The sequence below is a fragment of the Phascolarctos cinereus genome, unplaced genomic scaffold (genome assembly GCF_003287225.1).
Source record: "Phascolarctos cinereus isolate Bilbo 61053 unplaced genomic scaffold, phaCin_HiC Scaffold_2;HRSCAF=192, whole genome shotgun sequence".
NCBI classification, from domain to species: domain Eukaryota; kingdom Metazoa; phylum Chordata; class Mammalia; order Diprotodontia; family Phascolarctidae; genus Phascolarctos; species Phascolarctos cinereus.
The window spans coordinates 412,502,479-412,526,095 of record NW_027555625.1 but is presented as its reverse complement, the minus strand read 5'-3'; the positions used below and the strand labels follow the sequence as shown (position 1 = coordinate 412,526,095).

The following is a 23,617-nucleotide window of genomic DNA, read 5'->3' as shown; positions in this document are numbered from 1 at the left end:
GCCTTTCTTTGCATCCCCAGTGCTTAGCACAGAGCTTGGCATATAGCGGTCTCTTAATAAATGGTTACTGACTGACTGAAGGGCTAACTTCCATCATTCTACTTATTATTTTCCTTCTACCCATTTCCACCTCCCCTTCTTTTGCATTCCCATTCTTAAATTAAATTTTGTTTCTTTTCAATTAACAAGTACTTAATTTCCCTCACCATTAAAAAACAAAACTCTCCCTTTTTATCGCTCCTTTTTCCTTTCCCGCCTCCCCTTTTCTCCAACTCCTTCTTTCCCCCTCCCTTTGTCCCGCCCCACTCCAGCCCCACAGCGGCCGGAAGTGATCTCTTAGCCCGCCCCTTCCGGGATGCTTGGGGCCCTCACCTGGTCGAGCCGCGAGGGTCCCTGGGAATTGTAGTTCTCTGTCCTGGTCTCTGGGGCGAGTTCGCCTCCTGCGCTGTGTCTTCTGTCCGTAAGGCAGCGGAACATGGCCGGAAGCTGGCTGCGGGCGGCCCCGCGGACTCTGCTGCGACTCGCGGCCCCCGGCGCCCACGTCCCGGGCAGGTAATTGGGGGACGGGGGGCGGTGTTGCTGGGCGGGGCCTCGAGGAGCTGGGGCCGAAGGCGGGGATGGCGGGGATGAGGTATGGAAAAGCCCACGTCTGCCCTAGAGCCGAGGCTTCTCGGTCCAGAGTGGGCAAGGACCCCGGAGGGCCTCCAGCCAACCTCCTCATTTGACACAGGAGGAAACTGAGGCCCAGGAGGGAGAAGCGGTGTGCTTCAGGCCCCACAGGTAGTAAGTGAGCGAGCTGGGCTTCGAACCCAGGGTCCCCCCAGCTCCATTTCCCTCTCCCTTTCCCGCCCTAGTTGGACGGATTGCGATCTGCTGGGGGAGCCCACGCGTGACCAGCCCTGGCCGGTCGATTTCCAGGCCTCCTGCCTGGGCCCCAGTTTCTTCCTCTGTAAAGTGGACGTGTGTGAGTTGGAGAGCACGCGCTGCATCAAGTCAACAAGCATTTGTTAAGCCCTTACTGTGTGCAAGGACCTGCTGTAGGCTGGAGCCCCCGGGAAAGGCAAGCTGCCCTTCCCCCCGTTTCCAGCCTCTGCTCGTGGAATCCAGTTAAATGAAGGAGAGACGGCGTGCAAACAGCTGTGCACAAGCATGCATACGGGGGGCCTTGGCGGTGATCGAACAGGGAGAGCATGAGCACTAAGGGAGGTTGGGGAGGTCCTCCTGCTGAACGTGGGATTTGGGGCGGGAAATGAGGGATAGCGCTGCAGGGAAGATGGTCCTTGTGCCCAAGTGGCCCACGTCCTAAGCGGGGCAGGCGGTCTTGCCATAGCCGCAAGTCAGATTAAAAGGCCCAGCAGGCCTCGGGATGTACTGGAAAACAGATGGTAAGATAGTGTCTTTACTGGCCTTTTCGTTGACTTCCATTAAGTCATTTGACAGTGCCAGGCCCTTGCGTGGTTACAAGTTTTCGGGATCTACTTGTGGTCGCTGAGAAGGGCTGTTGGATGGGACAGACTAAAGCATTTGCAGAGGCAGTTTCCAAGGTGCATCTCAAGTGTTGTGGAAGGAAATGGCCCTCAAAGGAGGGCTGGTGGCCCGGGCCAGGGGGGTGAGGGCTTTGCTGTTTTCAGGGCTAGTCACTGATGTGAAGAATACCAAGGGGTTTTGAGACGAGAACAAGAGAAGAGGAGCGCAGTTAGGGTTAGGGTGAGAGATAAAGAGATCTCAGTCAAGAAGGGGATTAGGAGGAGAGGAAGGAAGGAAGTGGGAAAGGCATAAGGACAGAAGAGGTTTGGAATAGCATTTTCTTGAGGTTCGTAGTGTTTTAGAACGAGATCTCACAGACTTCACACATGGCACCCTCGCCACTGTGCCAGGATGCGTGAGACTTTATGTTTATTATGAAATTGCATCTTGTGTTTGTTCTGTTATACTGGACAAGAGCAACAACAAAAAATGGTTCTCTCTTACGTCGGTGACAATGGTTTTGAAACTCACAGTATTTTTTCTTTGTGATTTTAAATGTAGCTTTAGGGTTGTTGGGGTTTTTTTTGCCATTTATCATTCTCACAGTTTTATATTAAAAATGTTTTGTCTAAACAAATGGTGCTTTAACTCAACTAAAATGTAGGCACTGGTACTGATGATTTCCCATTTTATTTTTACGTGTGGAACATCTCTTCTTAGCATCCAACAATATTGTGCCAGTATGTTTTTATTCTACTTGGCTTAGTTATTCTTTTTCTGTTGTAGAGATTTCTTGACAGCAGTATTACCCTTGTTCATCACTATAATAGCACTGGATTTTTTGGAAGATGTCCAAGTATAAATTCAAGAAATGGATATTGAGTGACATATTATACCCAATACTTTTGTAGGCTTTAAGGAAATCGTTGACTGTGTTGTGGTGATTTTATGGCTTGTATTTTCCGCAAAATTACATTGTCAATTTTTGCAATAATTTCAGTGAATCTTCTTCAACTTTAACTCTTATTCAAAATTTTTCATCCTTTGCTTTATTTGAGAACCCACAAATATCCCATCATAGATTTAGCCTCGTTGATTCTTGGAAATTTATTATACAAATAAAGAAAATTGGCAATATGTCAATACATTGCATTGACAAAATGTTTCGTTAAACTAAATTTATCATGCAGCAGTGATAATAACACATTTTCTAGACTAACCGGTGTTTGTCTTACAATATTTTTCCCCTAGAATCACATCTTTTACATCAGTTTTTTTATAATTTTTTTCCCTAACTTTGCTATTCTCTTCACCCAAAAGTAGCAGCATTTAATATGCTCAAATTGCAATCCTAGTAAAGGACAATCACTTTGAGTTACCTATAGACATACTGATAATTATTTTCATACTTAATGCTTCTGAGGAAATTTCATATTTTAAACATATTTTGGTGTCCTCTTGCTACTTCATATAGCATCCAAGAACAATTCAACCATTGATTTCTTATTACCTTCCCTCTATCAACCACAATTTATTTCCTCATTGCATAATTTATATCAAAACTAAAACTTCATGTGACACTCAGTAATTCTAAGTAATGGAGAAATTCCATTTGCATTTTTTAGTTCAACATCAAAAAATTACATAGGTCCAGCTCATGAACCCTAAAGGAATATGGGAAATCCTCTTTCTCTTGGAAAGCTTTGTTCTGGTTAGAACAATTAGGCATCTGATAAACTTGCTGTAACCATATCCTTTTAATATGTTACTTGTTTCCATTCACAACTCAGTTACTATGCCCTGCTGACATAAATATATACCACTTTCTTGCTTTTTGTTTTTCCATTACAGTGTAAAAGACCCAAAAATGATCAGCTTTTACTCAGCTTAGAGAGGAACTTTTTTTACAACACTAAGATTCTGTATCTGTGATGAATGTTCTTCTCCCGAAGCTGCTTGAATGAAAATTCCTTGGCCAGTCTAGAATCAATGAAGTCCATTTCTTCCACAATATTTAGAAATTTCAGTGTGACAAAATGCATGTTGAAAAATGTCATAGGGATTTCCCATCAAGACGGCTAACTGAACAGAAGGGAGACTCCTGAGCTCCCATGTACCTGCTGCAGCAAAATCCTGAAGTTCACACAAGATTTAATAATGATGAAGAAATCCAATGAGAAACTACAATAAGTAACTTTTTCCACCCCAGAACTTTAGAAGAGATCATCCAGAAAGAAGCCTTAAGGTAATAGGAAAGAGGGCCCCTCCAACAAAGCCAGCTCAGGTGCAGGGAGCCTGTACTATCATAGACAGGACACATGTAGCCTAGGTGCAGGGAGCCTGTACTATCATAGACAGGACACATGTAGCCTGTAAGACTGATCTGGAGGCAACAAGAGCAGAGTGTTCCCCTGAGAAAGTCCAGGGTAGTCAGAAAGCCCCATGGTGGGGACCTAAAAAGCCCAAGGGAGCAATAGCAGTGAGCAGCATGGAGGGAATTGCTATACTCAGACAAGAATAGTCCAGGCAGGCCCAGGGCCTCTATCCCTAAAACTATGCCTTGAAGATTCAGTCTTCTGAACCTAAAATATCTTGAGCCTAACCTTGGGAGGTAGAGGTCAGCACAAGAGCTCAGGGGACCCAGGGTAAGACCAAGCAAGGCCAACTGTCCCATCTAAAACTGCAGCAGGGAGCAAAACTCCAATTCAGGGCTTAAAGTTGGAGAAAATAATAAAATCAAAGACAGCATTGGTCAGTATAAAAAATTATTGCAAATCCATAGATTCTCCCAAAGAACAAAATCAAAGGATTGAAAGAATGGAAGAAAATGTAAGATTTGATGTGAAAAAAAAAGACTGTAAAATAGGTCAAGATAAATTAAGGTACATTGGACTCCCTGAAACCATCATTTAAAAAAAAAGCCTAGACATTATATTTCATGAAATCATAGAAGAAAACTATCCGGATATATTAGAACCAGAGAACAAAGCAAAAATGGAAAGCATCGGCTGATCTTCATCTCAAAGGAATCTCCAAAGGAAAAGACCCAAGAATGTCAAAGCCAAAATAAAGAGTGTACACCCACACCCACACACAATTACTGCAGCTATCCAGAAAGAATGAGTTCACATTAAGGAACTACAGTCAATATCACAAGATCTGCCTGGCAGCTTCTGCTGAAAACCAGGGGCCTTGGAATACAGTATTTCAAAAGAACAGCTTGCAACCAAGAATAAGTTATCTTGTAAAGCTGAATATAATCCTACAGGGGGGAAATTAACTTTTAAAGGAATAGAGAACTTTCAGACATTTCTTATGAAAAGATCTAAGTTGAGTAGCAAATTTGAAATACAAATTAAAGGGTCCAGAGAAATCTGGAAAGGTAAATTTATCTGAAAAATTGTAAGGAACTGTATGATGTTGAAGTACTAACATTCTAGTAAAGGAAGAATACATGTCCCCTTCAGAACCTTAATGTCTTCAAAGGATAAATGCGTAGATAACCAAAAACAACAAAAGAGTTCCTGGGGGCAGGGGGAGGGTGGATATTTTGAGTATTTTAAAAGGATAAAGAAAAAGGAAATAAAAGGAATACACTACTATAGATAGGAGGGAAAAGGGTGTGGAGTTTCTATTTTTGTAATTGGGGTGTTTCAGAAGAAGAGTGTACAATCATGGAGAAAATATTTGGGGGAATGGGAATCAGATGAACCTCACTTTTAAACAGATTAAAAAAAGGTTGAACACACAAGACGTTTGCTGTAGAATTATATGAAACTCAACAAAGAATAATCAGGGATGCATAGAAAAGTGTTAAGAGGAATGTTAATATGGGGGAGGGAATAGTCACAAGCAAAACAAATTTTCTGATCTTGAATGGGGAGTAAAAGGAAGGGGAAGTGGTACCTTGGATTGTCTCTTGGACAGTTGACAAATAGCCAAACAAATTGGTATATGAATGTAGTAGAAATTATTGCATTATAAGAAATGTTAAAGAGACCATTTCAAAGAATCCTAGATAGTATGAGTTGATAGAGAGAAAGGTAAGCAAAGCCAGGAGAATCATTTATGCCAGGATAGCAATATTATAAAGAAATAGAACTTTGAAAGATTTAACTATGATCTATGCAATAACTAACCATGCCTCCAGAAGGACCTATGATGAATGAAGCATGTTACCTACTTCCTGACAAGTGATGGAAACAAGGTGCAGAAAGAGACATACATTTTTGGACATGGCTATGTGGATTATGCTTGATTGTACTTATATGTTACATTTTTTTTTTATCTCGGTTTTCAGTGGGGGAGATAGGACATGAAAGAGCAATAGTGATGCAAAAAGAGAGAGGGCTGTTGTAACATTACTAAAATGAACAGAGGACAGAAGGAATTTCAGAAGTAGGACAATTTTGAAAGTAGTTTTTTTTGGGGGGGTTAAGTTAAAAAAACGTTTAAAAAGTTTTTTGTAGATCTGTGTGGATCTTTACTCTTATCCAAGTATGTTGGCTATCCTTGCCAGCTTTCTATTACTTGTAAATTTGATAAGCATGCCATAGTATTTATGTCTTCCTTCAGTTCACTGATAAAATGTTAGATAACACAAGGCCAAAAGTAAATCACATTTCTTGCTGTTGTGGAGCTCATAACATAGTTTTATAGTATTCCTATCAACTCTTAAGGTTTGATCCTGGGATCATAGGATTTAGTGCTGTAAGTGACATTAGAGATAATTTTCTGCAAAATCTCTGTTCTTGAGCTAGAGACACCAGATCTCAGAGGCCAGAGGTGATTTGCCTAAGACATTATAGACACTTGTTGAACCAAGATTTGTATATAGGTCCTTTGAGTCTGAATCTACTAGGGGCTTTTTCTATACCATTTTGCTTCAGCAGTGTGGTAGGGTAGACAGAAGCATAGATAACTATAATACATAATACTACATGAAGAGCCCATTAAAGAGGGATAAGATGCTGTGGGAGATCTGGGGGAATGTCCTTTGCTCACTGGGTAACTCCTTTGAGAGGAAGACATTTGAATTAGCATTTAAAGTTTGGGTAGAAGCTCAATTGATGGGAAGGTGGGGGAGGAGAGTATTCCATGAGAGTATTCCAATTTAAGTAAAAAGGCATAAAGCCTCCAAAGTTCAGGGTATGTTCCTGGGATAGAGAGTGATCTAATTTGGCCTTGGGATGTAATTGAAAGAACTGAATTTTGGAGACATGAAACCTGGGTTTAAATCCCAACTATGCTACTTAACACCTCGAGTGACCTTGAGTAAGACACTTAATTTCCCTGCCTCTCACTTTCCTCGTGTATAAAATAAAGAGGTTAGATTAACTTATTTCTCAGGTCCCTTTTAGCTCTAAAATCTTCTGGTCCTTCCATTGAGTGTTCAGGGGAAACAAAGAGTATACCTAGCTCCATCCTACCTTTCCAGGCTTCTTACACCTTACTCACTCCCGTGATTTCTTCTATCCAGTGACGCTGGCCTACTGACTGTTCCACAAGCAAGTTATTCCATCTTTGCTCCCTGCATTCTCTCTGGCTGTCCCCCATGTCAAGAATGCTCTCCTTCTACTCTTGACTGCTGACCTCCATGACTTCCTTTAAATCCCAACTAAAATCCCATCTTCTACAGGAAACCTTCCCCAACCTGTCTTAACTCTAATTTAGTCATTTGTTAATTACCTATTCATCCCATATATAGCTTGCTTTGTATATACTTGTTTGCATGTTGTCTCCCTCTTTAGCTTGTAAGCTCCTTGAGAGCAGGAACTGTCTTTTGTTTTTGCCTTTTTTTGTATTCCTGGCACCTAGCACAGTGCCTGGCATAATGTAGGTGCTTAATATGTATTGGATGATTGATTGAGTGGGCCACTTTGTCAGGTTTACAGCCTGTCACATATAGTATTATGAAATAAAACATTGAAAGGCAGGGCAGTACCAGATGTGGAGGACTTAAATGCTAGGTCAATTAGATTGGATGATAATAATAATAACAACAGTAATAATGGTAGCTAGCATTTATACAGAGCCTCCTGTGTAGGTATTGTGCTAAGCACTTTGCAAATATCTTATTTGAACTTCTAATCAGACATTTCATTAATAAGAAAACTGTAGCCCAATTAAGTGTTTATGTGATTTGACCAAAGTAACATGGCAAAGCTGAGATTCAAACTCAGGTCCTCTGATTCTCTAGCTTGTGTGCTTTCCATTTTGCTATTCTGCTGCCCTTCTTATTTAGAATTTCAGAAATGAAAATGATCTTGGGTAATCTGAGCTAATGCATACCTGAGTAGGAATCTTTATAGCATTCCTGTCAAGTGATCTTCTAGCCATTTCCAAACCATGCTGCCTGCCCTTTAGCAATCCTCACACCCCCTGTCACAGGAACCTGGGATACTGCCTCTGAGACTCTGCACTCTGCTAGGTGAGATTTCTCCTTATCTTGCCTAGACACAGGTTTCATTTACTTGCTGGCTATTCCCAAACCATTCTGCCACAGGCGTGAAACGTTCCCCTCAATTATCCCCAGTTCTCTTTTATATGTTGTTCCCTCAGTGGAAAGTAAGCTCCTTGAGGACAAGAACTGACTTGTACTTATATCCCTAGTGCTTAGCACTGTACCTAGCACATAATAAGGACTTTAAAATTGCTTTATTATTCATTTAGCCTCTGCTTAAAGATTTCTGTTGATGGGAACTTGCTACCTCAGAAACCAGTACATTCCATTGTAGAATAGCTGTAATTGTTAAAAAATTTTATTCATTTTTAACTTGAGACAACGTACCTCACTGTACCATTAGCCACTTTCAGTTCTGTTCCCTGGGGCCAAGCAAAGCAATTCAAATGCTACCTTTCCATCCATTTCCTCATTTCCCAGTCGCTTCTTGATCCCTTGCAATCTGGTTTCTGATCCCACTTGTCAGTTAAAACTGCTCTTTTCAAGGTTACCAATGATCTGTTAAGTGCTTAATCCAATGTCCTTTTCTTGGCTGTCATCCTTGAAAAACTGTAGCTTTTGATGATTTTAACCATCCCTTTCTCCTGGATAAACTTTTCTCCCTTGGCTTCTTTGACAGTGTTCTTTCTAGTTCTACTTGTTCTAAGGTTCTTCCTTAGTTTCCATCACTGAATTCTCCTGCCCACTAAATGTAGGCATCTCCCTGAGGGTGTGTCCTGGGCCCTTTTCTTTTTTTAGCTGGTGATCTCATCAGCTCTCATGATTGTAATGATTATTTCTATGATAAGTCTCAAATTTGTATATTCAATGATAATCTTTCCTGATGCCCAGTCTGTGGAGATCTTCCCTTATGTATCTTAAAGACATCTTAAACTCACTATGCCTCAAACAGAGCTCATTTCCCTCAAAATCCATACTTCTTCTAAAGTCTCCCATCTCTGTTGAGAACGCCCCCAACTTTCTAGTTACCGAAGTTCAAAACCTTGGAGTCATCCTTGACTCCTCCCACTCCTTCAACCCCCATTTCCAATTAGTTGCCAAATCTTCCCAGTTCTTCCTCTTACCATATCTGTCGTAGTTATTACCTTTCTACTCATATGGTCCCTGCCCTAGGTTCAGACTCTTATTGTCTTCTCAGGACAAACAGCAGCCTTTTAACTGGTCTCCCTGACTCTAGGCTCTCCTGTCTTCAAACCACCAATAATATAACTACCTTATTTGGCAATTAAAGCCCTTTACAATATGTGTTTCACCTAACTCTCCAGCCTTCTACCCTTTCATTTGTTTTCTGTTCCACTCAAACTCCATGACATTCCGTCTTTGCACTTATGATCTGTCATGTATAAAACATTCCCTTTATTTCCTTGTACCGTACAGAACCTGTAGCTTCTGTCACAGCAAAGGTAAGGTACTACCTCCTACTTGCCCGCCTTTCCTGATTCTTATACCTGTTAACACTTTCTCCCTCTTGAAATTAATTTGCGTACATTTGTGTATATGCTTTATCCCCTCAGGAGAATGTGGACTGGACAGCAGTGACTTTAATTGCTGTCTTTGTTTCTGGGCCTAGCACAGTAGTTTGCACATAGTAGGTACTTAATAAATGTTTATAATTGAATCAAAACCCAGATAGCTTAAATATGGTTAAGGACTACAGCTGTCATTCTAGAATTGCATCAATATATGGTGACAGCAGCAGAAGAGAGAATGGCTAATCTGTGAATTATAGAGCCAAGGTGGTATGTGGACCAAGAAGGTATAAGAGACATAATGCCTCAAAATGAAATTAAGTAATTTTAGTAATGGAGAAAAAAATCCTAGGGCAAAGAAAGAGTTTCTTCAACTAGTTTCAAAAAGGAACTACCAGGAGGGAAGCAAACAATTCAAGTACTTGGGCCCAGAGTGGGATCTTTCACACTCATCCCATCTTGGTTTTGACTCATTATCTGCTGTGTCCCTTTTCTGTGCATTCGCTTCAGAGGCTGGACATGTACCTTCAACACAGCTGCCCAGAGTAGTGCTGGAGAGGACTGCGGCTCTTCTGAGCCTCCTGCTGAGCCAGACCCCTTATTGGCCGAAGAAGCTCTGGAACACAAAGCCCTTAGACTGCAGAAGGAAGTCCAGGATTTAACTGTGAGTCTTAAATAGGATACTGTTGTTATTTATTGTAAGCTGAATGAGGTTTACTGCCTTTGCTCACCCTGATTTTGAGGCTTGATTTTTGCACTAATTAGCTGCTCTTAGTTTTCTTTTAAATGCCTAGAAGAGCCTGTTCTGAGACTTGAGCTATTTTGTGGGCTTTCAGCAAATCACTTTCCTTCTCTTGAACTTGACTTTCCCATCTGTAAAATGGGGATAATAATCTTTGCCCTGTTTATCTCACAGGCCTGTTGTGAGAATCCCAGGAGATATGTAAGTAAGGTTCTTTATGATCATAAAGTATTATGGAATCAGGAGTCAAACTAAAAAGGGCCTTGGAAATTATTAAGTACAATGTCCTCATTTTATAGATTTGAAAAGCAAGACTCTTAGAAGAGAGGTGACTTGCCCAAGTGTAGACCAGGTGGCATATTACAGAACTAGGATTTGAGCCCAGCTCAAATCTGGCTCTAAGCCCGGAGCTTAGACTGCTGTATGAGACTTGAGTCCCCTGTTGATTCCCATGGTCAGCCTTCTGGGCATCTTCCTGGAGACCACCAGAGTATCTCATTTGTCTGAAGTCTTCAGCACAAAGAGGTTTAAAAAACTAGATCTTATTATTTAAGTTTATTTATATTATAAAAGCTTTTCTATATGGATAGGGTTGGGGGCTGGAGGTTGGGGTTTGAGAGAGAAAAGGATTTAGAGGTAACATTCGTGTTTAGAGAAATACTATGCCACTCATCCATAATGACCCTGGGGCAGTGGGAATGAACTGAGGCTATCAGAATACAAGTTCTGATGTTAACCAGTACATTCCATTCACCTGCTTCCTACCACTGTTTTACATAACCAGCTTTAACTGCTCAATTATTTTTGTTATGACTCACTTTTTTTTTTTAGTGAAGCAGTTGGGATTAAGTGACTTGCCTAAGGTCACACAGCTAGTAAATGTCAAGTGTCTGAGGCTGAATTTGAACTCGGGTCCTTCTGACTCCAAAGCTGTAGCTCTATCCACTTCGCTATCTAGCTGCCTCTCACCTTTCATTTCTCATGGACTTCTAAAGCTTATTACCTATTTGAAATCTGACAGGTGTGAGAGAAAGATGATTTCATTTGTAATTATGGGCTTATTTTATCCATGAGATCAAGTGTACTGGTCTTGGAATTAGGGAACCTAAGTTCTAGTCCTGGTTCATATACTTACTAACTGTGTGACTATGGACAAGCAACTCAGCTAACCTCTCAACCTCATCATCCTCATCTGTAAAATGGGGGTATTATTTGTAATGACTGTCTCATGAGACGTGTAATGGCATATCTTATAAGGCTTTTGGGAGAATTTAGATAAGATGTATATGAAGTATTTTGTAAACCTAAAGGGTTATACTAATTTCCAGTATAATAATTATGACTATTACTACAAAAAACTCAGCTTTGATGTGAGGAACATGCTTTATAGATCTTAAATACCATAGTAAAACTGCTATTGTTGTAATCAGAAACCATTTTAACACTGCAGTTTTTTCAAGGTTAAAGGATTTAGAGCTAGAAAAAGATCTTAGAGTTCAGATAAACATCTTCATTTTCCAGAGGGTGAAACTGATGTCTAAAGAGCTTAAATACCTCACCCATGATCACTCAGGTATCAGGGAGACAGAGTGATGTAGTGGGAAGAGAGATGGTCTGGGAGTCAGGAGATCTGGCCTGGAGGATAATATTTGTTAATAACTGTATATAGTGTTTCCCATTTTGTGAAGTACTTTATATCGTGTCATTTGATTTTCAGTTTGGTTTCAATTTTCATTTTTGAGATAGAAATTATGGATATTACCTTTGCCTTTTAAAGATGAGAAAATTGAAACTCGGAGAGAGGTTAGTCATTTGTCTATAGATAAATAATAAGTATGTGTCAAAATAGGATTTTAACCCAGGACTTCCTGATTTCAAGTCCAGGACTTCATGTACTATACCAAGGAAGGTATGGGTGAGTTTTAGGCTGCAGTGGTAGAGAAAGTTTACACATTGATATGATTATGGCTCTTCAGAACAAGCATTATACTTTGAATCCGGGTCAAACCTCCCAGGTGATAGCTGAAGAATCCATTTTCAAAGACTACCCAAATGTGAAGTGTTTGATTATGGTTTTGATAGGCCAGTTGGCTTTGTCTCTTTTTGAAGTTCCAGTAGCAAGAGGTAGTTGAAGTTGAAAGGACGCTGCATCTGGGAAGTAGGGTAGGGACATGATAACCTTGGAACTTCTAATCAGGTCGAAGCACGGCCCTTAAAAGCCAGAGTGGGTTATCTTGAGCTTATTGGATAGATCAGTGTTGCCACCATTTTAATCCTCTGACTTTGGGAAGCCCCAAATATGGTAACCATCACTGGTGAAGGTGACAGGGGTTTGATGGAAGGGTTGTTATGGGCAGTCATTCATTCTGGGAAAGAGTACCTTTGGGCAGTGGCTGATGGGAAAAGGGGACAAAATAGGGCCAAGAGGAAAGGTATTCATGATGGTGGCAGGTCAGATGAAAGCAGTCTCTGGATGTTTCTTGGTAGGGGAGATAGGCTAGGTGACTGGATGCAGGGGGAAAGGGGCAAGCAGAATGTTTGTCATGCTCATTTGTCATGGATAAGAACTGGGTCTGGGTTCTAGTCCTGGTTCTGCTCCTCACTGTTTTGGGGAAGTCACATGACTTCTCCAGGCTTCCATTTTTGCTTCTTAAAAACTCAGGCAGTTGCGCTTGGATAGTCTTTAAGCTCCTTCTAGCTGTCACATCGCGGGTTCTAGGCCCTCCCTTCTCCTTGACGAGTCGTGTTCTAAGGTTCCTCCAGCTCGGACATTCTTTGACTGTGTCCATTTTTCAGAATCTGCCCTAAGCAAAAGCAAAGACTTTACCTTACTGAAGTCCCTTGCCTTTTAACTGTCTTTGTTTTCCTCTGACATCTTCAGCCCTTGGATGCCCCATAGCTAGCAGATATTTTGAGAATCATGCAGTCCTTGTTTCCTTCAGTCATTGCCCTCACTGTCTTCCCAATTGGGGTGTCATGTATGTCAAAGAGCTCCGGAGGCTCCCTGAACTCGTCTTTTGAGTTGCCGGTTCCCAAGAGGATAGAATGTTGCTTTTGCCGTCTTATTCACAATTTCTCCTCTCCTTTGGGAGGGAATTAGTGCTTTCCCACCTCTTCTCCTCTTTTCTTCCTGCCATGCCACTCCCATTTAGGAGGGGATTACTGTCTCTCCTCCCTTCTTTGTTGTGATCTCCTAAATATGCAGGCCTCTGTTTGGATTGTGAACTCTTTGTACTTGCGTAGGGATTCCATGTGCAATTTCACTTCTCTTGTGATAAACCCAGTTTTTCATGTTTGTTACGTGAAGTTGTGATTTCCTGTTGACAGGTGTTATCTACATTCCTACCTCTTACCTATTTACCTTTTGGCCCTCTTTCAAATTGTTGTATGCAATCAGATGCCTAATCTACTACAGTCTTTCTATTAAACAAGACCATGTACATAGGATAAGGTACTTTAGATGAGTATCTTGGTAGTGCTGTAGAATATCTTCCTTCATTGGGTATGTAATATTCAAGGAAGAGAGACTCAGTTAATGCTCAGAAAAGTTACTTAACTATACTTTATCAATATTAACACAAAGGACAGCAAAAACAGGTACTTTCTGTCAAATACGCACCCTAAGCCCCAGTCTTTTTGTTCTTTTTAAAAAAATTTTATTAATTTATTTTGATTTATCAACAATCACTTCCATATGCTTTTGAGTTTAAAATTTTTCTCCCCCTTCCTCCCCACCCCCCTCCCCAAAACGACGCACAATCTGATATAGGCTTTACAGTTACATTCTTATTAAACATATTTTCACATTAGTGAAGTTGTGAGTAAAAATTAAAACCAATAGGAGGAACCATCAGAAAGAAGAAACAAAACTCAACAGAAGAGAAAAAAAATGATAGTGATTCAACTTCCGTAGTTCTTTCTTTGGATGTGGATAGCGTTTTCCATCATGAGGCCTCTGGAGATGTCTTGGATCCTTGTATTGCTGAGAAGGGTTAAGTTTATCAGTATCGGTCATTGCACAACATAGCTGTTATTGTGTACAATGTTCTCTTGGTTCTGCTCACTTCACTCAGTGCCAGACCATATGAGTCTTTCCAGGTTTTTCTCAAGTCACTGTGTTCATCATTTCTTATAGCACAATAGTATTCCATCCCCAGTCTTTTTGTTCTGATCTTGGAATATGCCATGGCATTTATGAAGTTCCAACAAAAACAAACTCATTCAAGAGATGACTGGCCGTTTCTTTATGCTCTCTTCACCTCTTCCCTTAGGGGTTTCTTATACTGGACGGTAAAGAAGTTACTTGAGCGCCAGTTTGCAAGTATACTAATTTTAAGGAAGGCAGATAAGAATGCACGCCTAGGCTGGTATAATTATATTCTGTGGCTCCATCAGTTGTTCTTTCTGGCCTTTTCTGTCTGTCGCCTCTTTCTGGCTCAAGTTGCCACGTCTCACCAGCCTGAAGCAGGCTGGCTACTTAGGGTTGTTGAACAAAGTTCCCTTACGGTTGCAAGATTAAAAAGCAAACCTGCATTTGATGAGGGCGTATCACATAGAGCAAAGAAAGCGTGTTTTCTACTCATGAGCACTTGTCTTTTGATCATTTTGATGTTCTTCTTGCTGTGTAGGAAAGATACCAGCAAGCTCTAGCTGATTCTGAACACGTACGGAGGCGCACACAGAAATTTGTGGAAGACGCCAAGATATTTGGTAAGTGAGAGCATTGTGCGTGCTCATTTGTCTTTCTGTTTAGAGCAGCTCATTAGTGGTTTTGCAGTTCATGCAGAATAAAATCAGTGAGGTTTTCTAGCAGACTGTATTGATCTATAATCCATTTCCATTCTATTTATGCTTTTTGTAATATTTAATTTGAAAAGAACTCTGGGTATCCTTAACTATAATATCTCTGGATTTCATTTTGTAAAATCTTATGGTTTTATTTGAGGTATGTGATACCATTTGTTCTTCTAACAGTACTGATGATGACTAATTGCCACCCACTGTTTGAGCAGAGTACCTGAATAATCATTCTTATTACTGATTAATCATGCCCCTCTTTATACAGTCAATGCACATTTGCCCACACTTACCCCTCTAGCATCTTGTTTTACATACTACCGTGAATCACTGTGGTATAGTGGAAATGGTACTAAATATCATGGAAATGGTAACAGAAACATCTGGCTTCTTTTCATACCTCTGCCAAACTGCTTGCTTGTGTAACTTAGGGCAAATCACTTAGAACTTTAGAGCTAAAAGGTACCTCAGCAGTTACTTATCTAGTCCAACTGTATTATATTGAATATTATATTATATTGAATATTATATTATATTGAATATTATATTATATTGAATTATAATCCCCTCAGCGACATAGACATAGACATCTCCCATCTCAACCCCATTTCCAGCTCTGACTCTGAGAACAGTAATTAAATAAACATCGCCATTCTTGAAAAGAATATGCCAATTATTTTACCTGTGAGTTCAGTCTTGATTCCTTTTGACTTCCAAAACATTCTTCTCTGGCCATCACTTCCCTACATATGTTGTCTTCCCTATTAGAATATAAGCTGCTTGAGGGCAGGCAGGGACTGCCTTACTTGCCTGTATTTTTATCCCTAGTGCTTAGCACAATGTTGGGACATTAATAAATGCTTTTTCATTCATTCGTAGAGTATCACACAAGTGATGATTTAGCTTCCACCTTAAGGTATCTAGTGACGGCAACACACTACTAGCTACAAAGTAGCCTACTCCACTTTTGGACAGTTCTTATTATTTGAAAGATTTTCTGTACATTGAGCTGAAATCAGCCTTCCTATAAGTTTTGCTCATAGTCATAATTCTGACCTGGGACAAGCAACACAAATTTTCTTCTTCTTTTACAAGAACATCCTTCAGTTATATACCCCTCCAAGTCTTTTCCTTTCAAGGCTAAACATCCCCAGCATGTTCATCAAGGCCTTACATGGAATGATTTATGGTTTGGAATTCCATTAATACCTTTCTCCATAGAGCTCCAGTTTGTTCGTCACTTTTCCTAGAATGTGGCCACCATGACTGAATGCAGTATTCCAGATGTGCTGTGACCAGGCCAGTGAACAGCTGGATTGGCACATCTGTCACTTTAGACATTATCCTGCTAGTAATGTAGTCCAAGATCACATTAGCACTTTTTATGTTAACTGGTATCAGATAAATGAGGGGTTTATACTAGATGATCTCCAGGGTCCCTTCCAGCTTTAACAATCTTTGAATATAGTAATGTGAGGATAACAGCTAATAGAAAGCTTCAATACCCTACTATTAGAATACGATAAATAAAAGTTATAAAAAAGACGTTATAGACTTGAACAGTGACAAACAAGATGGGCTTCCTAGTTATATGTGTTGAAAACTTAATGGAAAAAATTAAAACATTGCCTTCTTTTTGGATTCATATGGAGTATTCACAACAGCTGACCAGTTTCAAGGTCATAGTTGTCTGAGGTCAATTTAGGGCAAAGTATTTCACATACCACATTAGTAGATAATAGCTAAATCAATAGTTAGAACAAATAAATTCTAACAGGATTAAAAGTAAAAATCAATATGATAAAAAGATTCAAGTTTACACAAATATTTTATAAATATCTTATTAAATTGTACCTCAGTTAAATGGTAAAGTTTCAAAAAGAAAAGAATGCATAAATATTAAATCAAAATTTGCATGAAGTAGCTAAAGCCATACAATGTTTGAATTATTTGCATTTAAGGAAATTAGAAAAGGAATAAAATAATGAAACAAATAAAAAAGAAGATCATTAAGGTCAAGGAAGAAATCAATGAGGTGGAAAATGCAGGAGTTGTAAAAAGGGAATTATGCACCATGATACTAATGTCATAGTAACTCATAGAGTTGTGAGGATCAGAAGAGATTATACATATATACACACACACACCCCCTACATACATACATACATACATACATATATATATGTATACATGTATCTTATAATACTTAAAATGTTATATAAGGAAAGAAGGGGAAAAGTGTTTTATTTATTAAATGCCTACTATGTGCCAGCCATTGTTCTATGTAGTTTACAAATATCATCTTACTTGATCCTTACAACCACCTCAGGAGGTAGCTACTGTCATCGTCCCCATTTTACAATTGAGGAAACTGAGGCAGGTAGTGGTTAAGTGACTTGACCAGAGTCACAAGCTAGTTAATTGTGTGATGGCAGATTTGAACCCAGGTCTTCCTGATCCTAGCCCAGTGCTCTATGCCACTGTGCTACCTATCGACCAACTATTGTTGATACTATTATTAGGCAAAGAGGCAATGAGAAAGCTGTCACCAGAGTCAGGAACGCTTGAGTTCAAGTCCCAATTCTGTCACACATTGGTTTTGTGATCCTAGATAAGTCACTTAGTCTCTCAGTGCTCCCAAGCATTCTGTTAGATTATAAATCACAGGGAAGGTGCTCATCTGCATTGGTAGAGGGAGTTTTCCACAAGGAGTTTTCTACACCAATAAAATCCCAATTCTACTTTTAAAAAGTAGTGACAAAAGTGTTGTGATGGAGTGGATAGAGCACTGGATTTGAAACCTAGTCTGGGTTCTGTGTCACTTATCCCCGGCCCTTGTTTGTACTCCTCAGTCTCTTTGAAGTTACTTCCTTCCAGTCTCTTATCATAGAAATTGCCCTGGATTTAGTATCAGAGTACTTGAGCTCAAGATCTGTCTCTACTACTTATTGTCATGGGCAAGTCCCTTAGACTCTTTGCCCTTGATCTCTGCTCTGTCAGACGAGAGGGGTAGACTTGCAGACCTCTAAGACTCCTCTCGCCTCTAAACAGACTGGATTCTGTGAGTGTACAGCCTCTAAGATGATCTAGCAAGTCTGGACAATCCTGCCATTAATGTTTGATTGTTCCCCAGGGATCCAGAGTTTCTGCAAAGATTTGGTAGAGATCGCAGATATCTTGGAGAGCGCCACCAAGCATAGCTCTGGGGAAGTGGAGCCGGGGGACCAGAAGCCAACCCTCAAGAAGGTCTTCGAAGGACTCTCTCTCCTCCAGGCTAAGCTGCAGAGTGTGTTTGCTAAGCATGGCCTGGAGAAAATGACCCCCCTTGGGGACAAGTATGACCCATATGACCATGAGATCGTTTGTCACATACCAGCTGATGGAGTGCAGCCAGGCACGGTGACACTTGTCACCCAGGATGGCTACAAACTTCATGGGCGAACCATCAGACCTGCCCAAGTGGGCGTGGCTGTTGAGACACAGGAATGATGGGGTCTGGGACCAGGGTAAATTAACATTCGTCTTGCACAGAACACAGCTCCTTGGGTTTCCTTTATTTATTACACAGATTTGTATTGTAATTGGGATATTTTGCCTGATCTATTTTAAGTTTAATCTATATAGTGGAAAAAACATATTCTTGATTTTCATTAAGAGTCAGAAGACATGCATTTTCATTTTAATTCTGACATGTAAAGCTCTGTGACAATGATGAGTCATGTTACTTCAGAGCTATAAAATGAGGGGTTTACACTAAACAATTTCTAAGGTACTTTGAGTCTTTAATCTTATGATCATATGATTATTAGTTCAATATTATGACTTTAGTTGCTTTAATGTAACCTTTCCTTTGACTTCATCAGAAGCCCTGTCATTGGCCTTCTTTAAAATGTATGTTGGAGAAAGTTATTTATTAATAATGGTACCCTGGTGTCTTTTAGGTGGAAAGATAAAACAAAGTATACTATGGTATGTGTTTATAATTGATTTTAATTCTGTGATATGTTCCACTCCCACCCTTTCCCACTTCCCTATATTCCTTAATAGCAATTCAGAATTACCTTAATAGAAAGTATACTGGGCCAGGAATATGTAGACATGTTTTTATATATTCTGCCTCTGTTATGTGACCTTGCATAAGCCTCCTCTCCTTTGAGCCTCATCTATAAAATTATAGGAGTTAGACCAGCTCTTTAAGATTGTTTTGGCTCTCATATCATATATGTTATGATTTATTGATCAGTTGATTAATTTTTTTCCTCATAATTAATTTGACCTGGTTTTTTCTCCTTTTAGTTCTGACGCTCTGTTCTAAGGTTCCTACCAATGCTAATATTTCTATGTTTATATGAAAACATGTTAGAGTTTGATAAGGAAAACAAAATCTATTTTATAATACATGGCTTTATCTAAGTGAATTTTACCTGAAATGTAAAAAATCATCCTTTTCATCTTTTTCAGTATTTGTACTTAATGATTCAGTAGATCTGTGATCTCATTCATAGAGGTGAATATTTCCTCCATTATTACAGATTCCAACCCACATCTTTCTGTTTTTAGTCATAAGACATTTAAATTTTTTCCTAGTTTTTTTAAAGTTTTTAATTGATGTCTTCTGTTTTTTACAATATCACACTTTTCCCCAGTATTCCTTTCCCTTCTTCTCCCAAGTTGCCGTCCCATAAGATAAGTTTATAATGATAATTTTAAAACAAAAAAAGAGAAGAAAAAGAAGAGGAAAAAAAATCAGCACAACTTATCCATGTATTGAAAAAGTCTAAAAATGTGCAATGTATAACACTGATGGACCTCCCACTCCCATGGAGTGTTGAGTCAGGAATGTCCTCTTGTATCTCTTTATTCAAGTCATATTTGAGTTTTATAATTTTGTTACATTCACTTTTGATTTTTTTGTGTGTGGTTGTTACATTGTATATATTGTTTTCTTGACTCTTCTTTATCACTTCACATAGATCTTTTCATGCTTCTCTGTATTCATTACAGATACCATTTCTTAACGGCACAATAATATTCTATTACATTCATGTACCCCAGTTTATTCAGCCACTCCCCATATGGTGGGCATCTACTTTGTTTCCAATTCTTTGCTATCACAAAAAAGTGCTGCTACAAATATTTTGGTGTATGTGAAGACTTTTCCAAATTGCTTTCCAAAATGGAAAGTTTCACTGCTCTAGAAACAATGTACTTATTAGTGTGCCTCATATTCCACAACCCCTCCAACATTGACTGTTACCGTCTTTTGTCATTTTTCTCAGTTTACAGGATATAAGGTGAAACCTCAGGTCAACCCCATGTCTTTCAGAAGTTAATATGCAGATCTTTTTTTCATTTCACTGGATGAGTTAAGATATAGAAGGCAAACTTTTTTAAAAATTATTTTTAGGCAGTTGGGGTTAAGTGACTTGCCCAGGGTCACACAGCTAGTGTCAAGCATTTGGTCTGAGGCTGGATTTGAACTCAAGTCCTCCTGACTTCAAGGCCAGTGCTCTATCCACTGCGCCACCTAGCTGCCCCTAGAAGGTAAACTTTATGTGAGTAAGTTAACAGTTACCTTAGTCCACATTACTGCCAGAGGAAATGTGGATTCAGTCCCTGAAAATATTCCAGCCATGCCAAAAACCTGTTAGCATGGTTGAGGAATGGGAATCCAAAAGATGGAAGGGAACTTAGAGGTCAGTTATTCCAGCCCCTACTTGAAGCATGAATCACCTGTTCAGTATCCCTACCAAAATGGTCAGCTAGTCTCTATTGAATACCTCCAGTTACATGGAACTCATCTCCTTACTTTTAGAACTGTCGTAAAATAGAGTGGGCTACCTCAGAGCAATAATTCAGGCAAGGGCTAGGTGGCCATGGAGTTTTTCAGGCAGAGCCTGTACAAGTACTGTTGGGAATACTGTAAGGGGGTTAAGGGTTGGGCTAGATGCCCTCTGGGGCTCCTTCTGCTTTTAAGATTCTGAGTGGTTTTTTTGGAAATAAGGTTCCTACTTGAACTTTTCTTACCATAGGTTTTTCATGAACCTGTCCTGTTTCTAGCCATTTCTCTTGTGTCACTAAAGAACAGAATTAGATAATCAATCATAAGTCCTCTAGATTAGGCCAGGTCATGTAACCTGCATTCACGGAAGACATATCATATGAGCCTAGTTGTAGGGTTATGGGCTTCAGTTCATCAGCTTAGAATCACTTGTTGTGTAGTGATGCTATGTCTACTCTGGGCTTATATCCCTCCAGACTTAGCCATTAAAAGAAGTTTGTTGCAGAGCTGGGTCACAGGCAGCGTATTTTTTTTTTTATGTACTTTGTTCTTCCTTAAGGATATTAGATTGGTCATACTAGTAACTCAGACTGAACAGTTTTGACCCCAGACCTTTAAATCTGTTCTTATAGCGAACGGTAGTTAACACTGCTTTTTTCTTTCCATGAATTTCTGAGCATGTGACCCTTTGCCAACTAGGCCTTCTTTACTGGATGGGCCATTTCCACAACCTGCTCAAGGAATCATGGACATTTCAGACCTGAAAGGCCCCTAAAGCACATCTAATCCAGATCCCTCATTTTCTGGAAGAGCAAATTAAGGCCAAGAAAAGTGAAATGAGTTGCTTAAGGTTAAACAGCTAATGACTAGTGGAATGAGGACCTGAACTCAGGTCTTCTGACTTTTCCATGATACCACTGATGCCTTTGTTCTGTCTTTAGATACAAGTTTCAACATTTTTTTGTGACATAAAGACCTAATTTTTAAGAATTATATGGAAGGTAGAAGGGTCTAGTGGTTAAAAAAAAAGCAGAAAAACAAACAACAGTTCTGAGGGTTAACAGATTTGAGTTCCAGTCTGGCTTTACCATTAATTTTCTGTGTAACCATTGGTGAGTCCCTCCTAATTTTGACCTCAGCCCTCTCATCTGTGAAATGAAGGAGTTGAACCAATTATTAAGTATCCTTCTAGTGCAAAATGACATGCTTTTAGATTTTCCCCTTCCTAAATGAATTTAGAATCATAAATCAGAATCCAGTATTCTTTCTCCTGTACTGTGTAACAGTCTTTTCTATTTATGATTTAGCAACTTGCAGTGAATGCTTTTATGCCTTAGGGAACTAGTGGTCATTGTACAGAACTGTACAATGTATAGCTATAGAGAGTTGAGAATTATGTTACCTCCACTTAAGCCCAAGGATTTGTTTTGTAAAATGAAAATTTCTTACTTGTTTATGTTTTCTGTTTTGCTATGATTTGACTTTTTCTTATTTTAACTCTGTGTGTGTCTTTTTGTTTCAAGTGTGTTTCTTGTAAATAACATATTGGTGGATTCTGGTTCGTAATCCTTTTTTTTTGCATCAAAACTAAAGGCAGGGGTAAGAGAATGGGGTTCTGGTTAATCAGGGTTCAATTTTATAAAGCTTTCAATGTCAATAAAATTGACCTGGATCCTTCCTAGATTTTTGAACCTTATAGTCCCTGCCTTGAACATAAATGTACATTTTAATCCTTTAGAGGCAAGAGCATTTTATAAGTGTTCTTAATGAATTATTTCTACAGCAGCGATAAGCTTTTTGGCCTTAGTGTGAAAAATTGCTATAGGAAAGTAGCGAACTCTTAGAGGCTGGAGAAAGGATGCTAGGGGATTGAGCAGTTGGATTCTTAAAACTCTTCCTTTATGATGACGTTGTCTTTACCTAGTGACCTGAGCAGGCCACATAATTGGATGTATTTAAAATAATTTCTGTAGCTAACATTAAGTTTCATGCTAAAGGATGTTCTTTCCTATTGATATTGATGATTGTCATCATGGGATAACTGAAGCAGAATCTAACAGTGAAAATCAAGGCATTAAATATGCTCAGAATATCCTGAATAAAATAAAAATAAATAATTTTGATGTTGGTTCAATACATGAAAGTACTTTGATTTCTAAAATTGTTTAAAAATAAATTTTATTTTTGTTGATTTTGTGTTTATATTATTTTCATTTCCCGTTTCCCTACCCAGAGATCTATCCATTGCAGCAAAAATTTTAAAAGAAAAGAGGGGAAAGGAGCTGCTAGGTGGTGCAGTGAATAGAGCGCCAACCCTGGAGTCACGAGGACCTGAGTTCAAATCCAGCCTCAGATACTTGATACTAGCAGTGGGACCCTGGGCAAGTAACTTAACCGCAATTGCCTCAGAAAAAAAAAAGGGGTGGGGAGAGACAATTCAGTGAAACGAATCAAAACATCAGTTGTGTCTGACAGTATATGCACTGTTCTTCACCTAAGGTGCCTCCCCTCCTTCGAAGAGGGACCATGCTTCTGTGAAGTTTTCATGTTTCATATTCATTGTTTCTTACAATCTAGTAATGTACATTCATTTACATAAATTTATTAAGGTGTTACCCAGTTAGTGGACATCTACTCAGTTTCCATTTTTTTGCTATAACAAGAAGGGTTGCTATTAATATGTACATGGAATCTCCCTTTCTCTATTGAATCTCCTCGAGGCATATGCCTTGCTGGAGGATCTTTAGGTTAAAGGGTTAATGTGTATTTTGTAATTTCTCTTCTACTGTCACAAGCTCTTTTGGCAACTGTTAGATGTGACAAGTTGAGGTATGGTCAGTCAGTCAGTAAGTATTACATGATTACTGATAATTGTTTGGACACTAAGTTAGAAGTCA

The 23,617-nt window shown here is 39.4% G+C and overlaps 1 protein-coding gene across 1 annotated transcript; it reads left to right on the top strand.

The window, feature by feature from the left end:
- The first annotated feature begins 392 nt into the window (after window positions 1–392).
- GRPEL2 (GrpE like 2, mitochondrial) lies at window positions 393–22,911 on the top strand. Its single transcript, XM_020969178.2, has 4 exons — window positions 393–552; window positions 9,910–10,063; window positions 14,770–14,851; window positions 18,072–22,911. The coding sequence occupies exons 1-4, from the start codon at window positions 476–478 to the stop codon at window positions 18,425–18,427; spliced, it is 669 nt and encodes a 222-aa protein (XP_020824837.1). The 5' UTR covers window positions 393–475; the 3' UTR covers window positions 18,428–22,911.
- The last annotated feature ends 706 nt before the right edge of the window (window positions 22,912–23,617 follow it).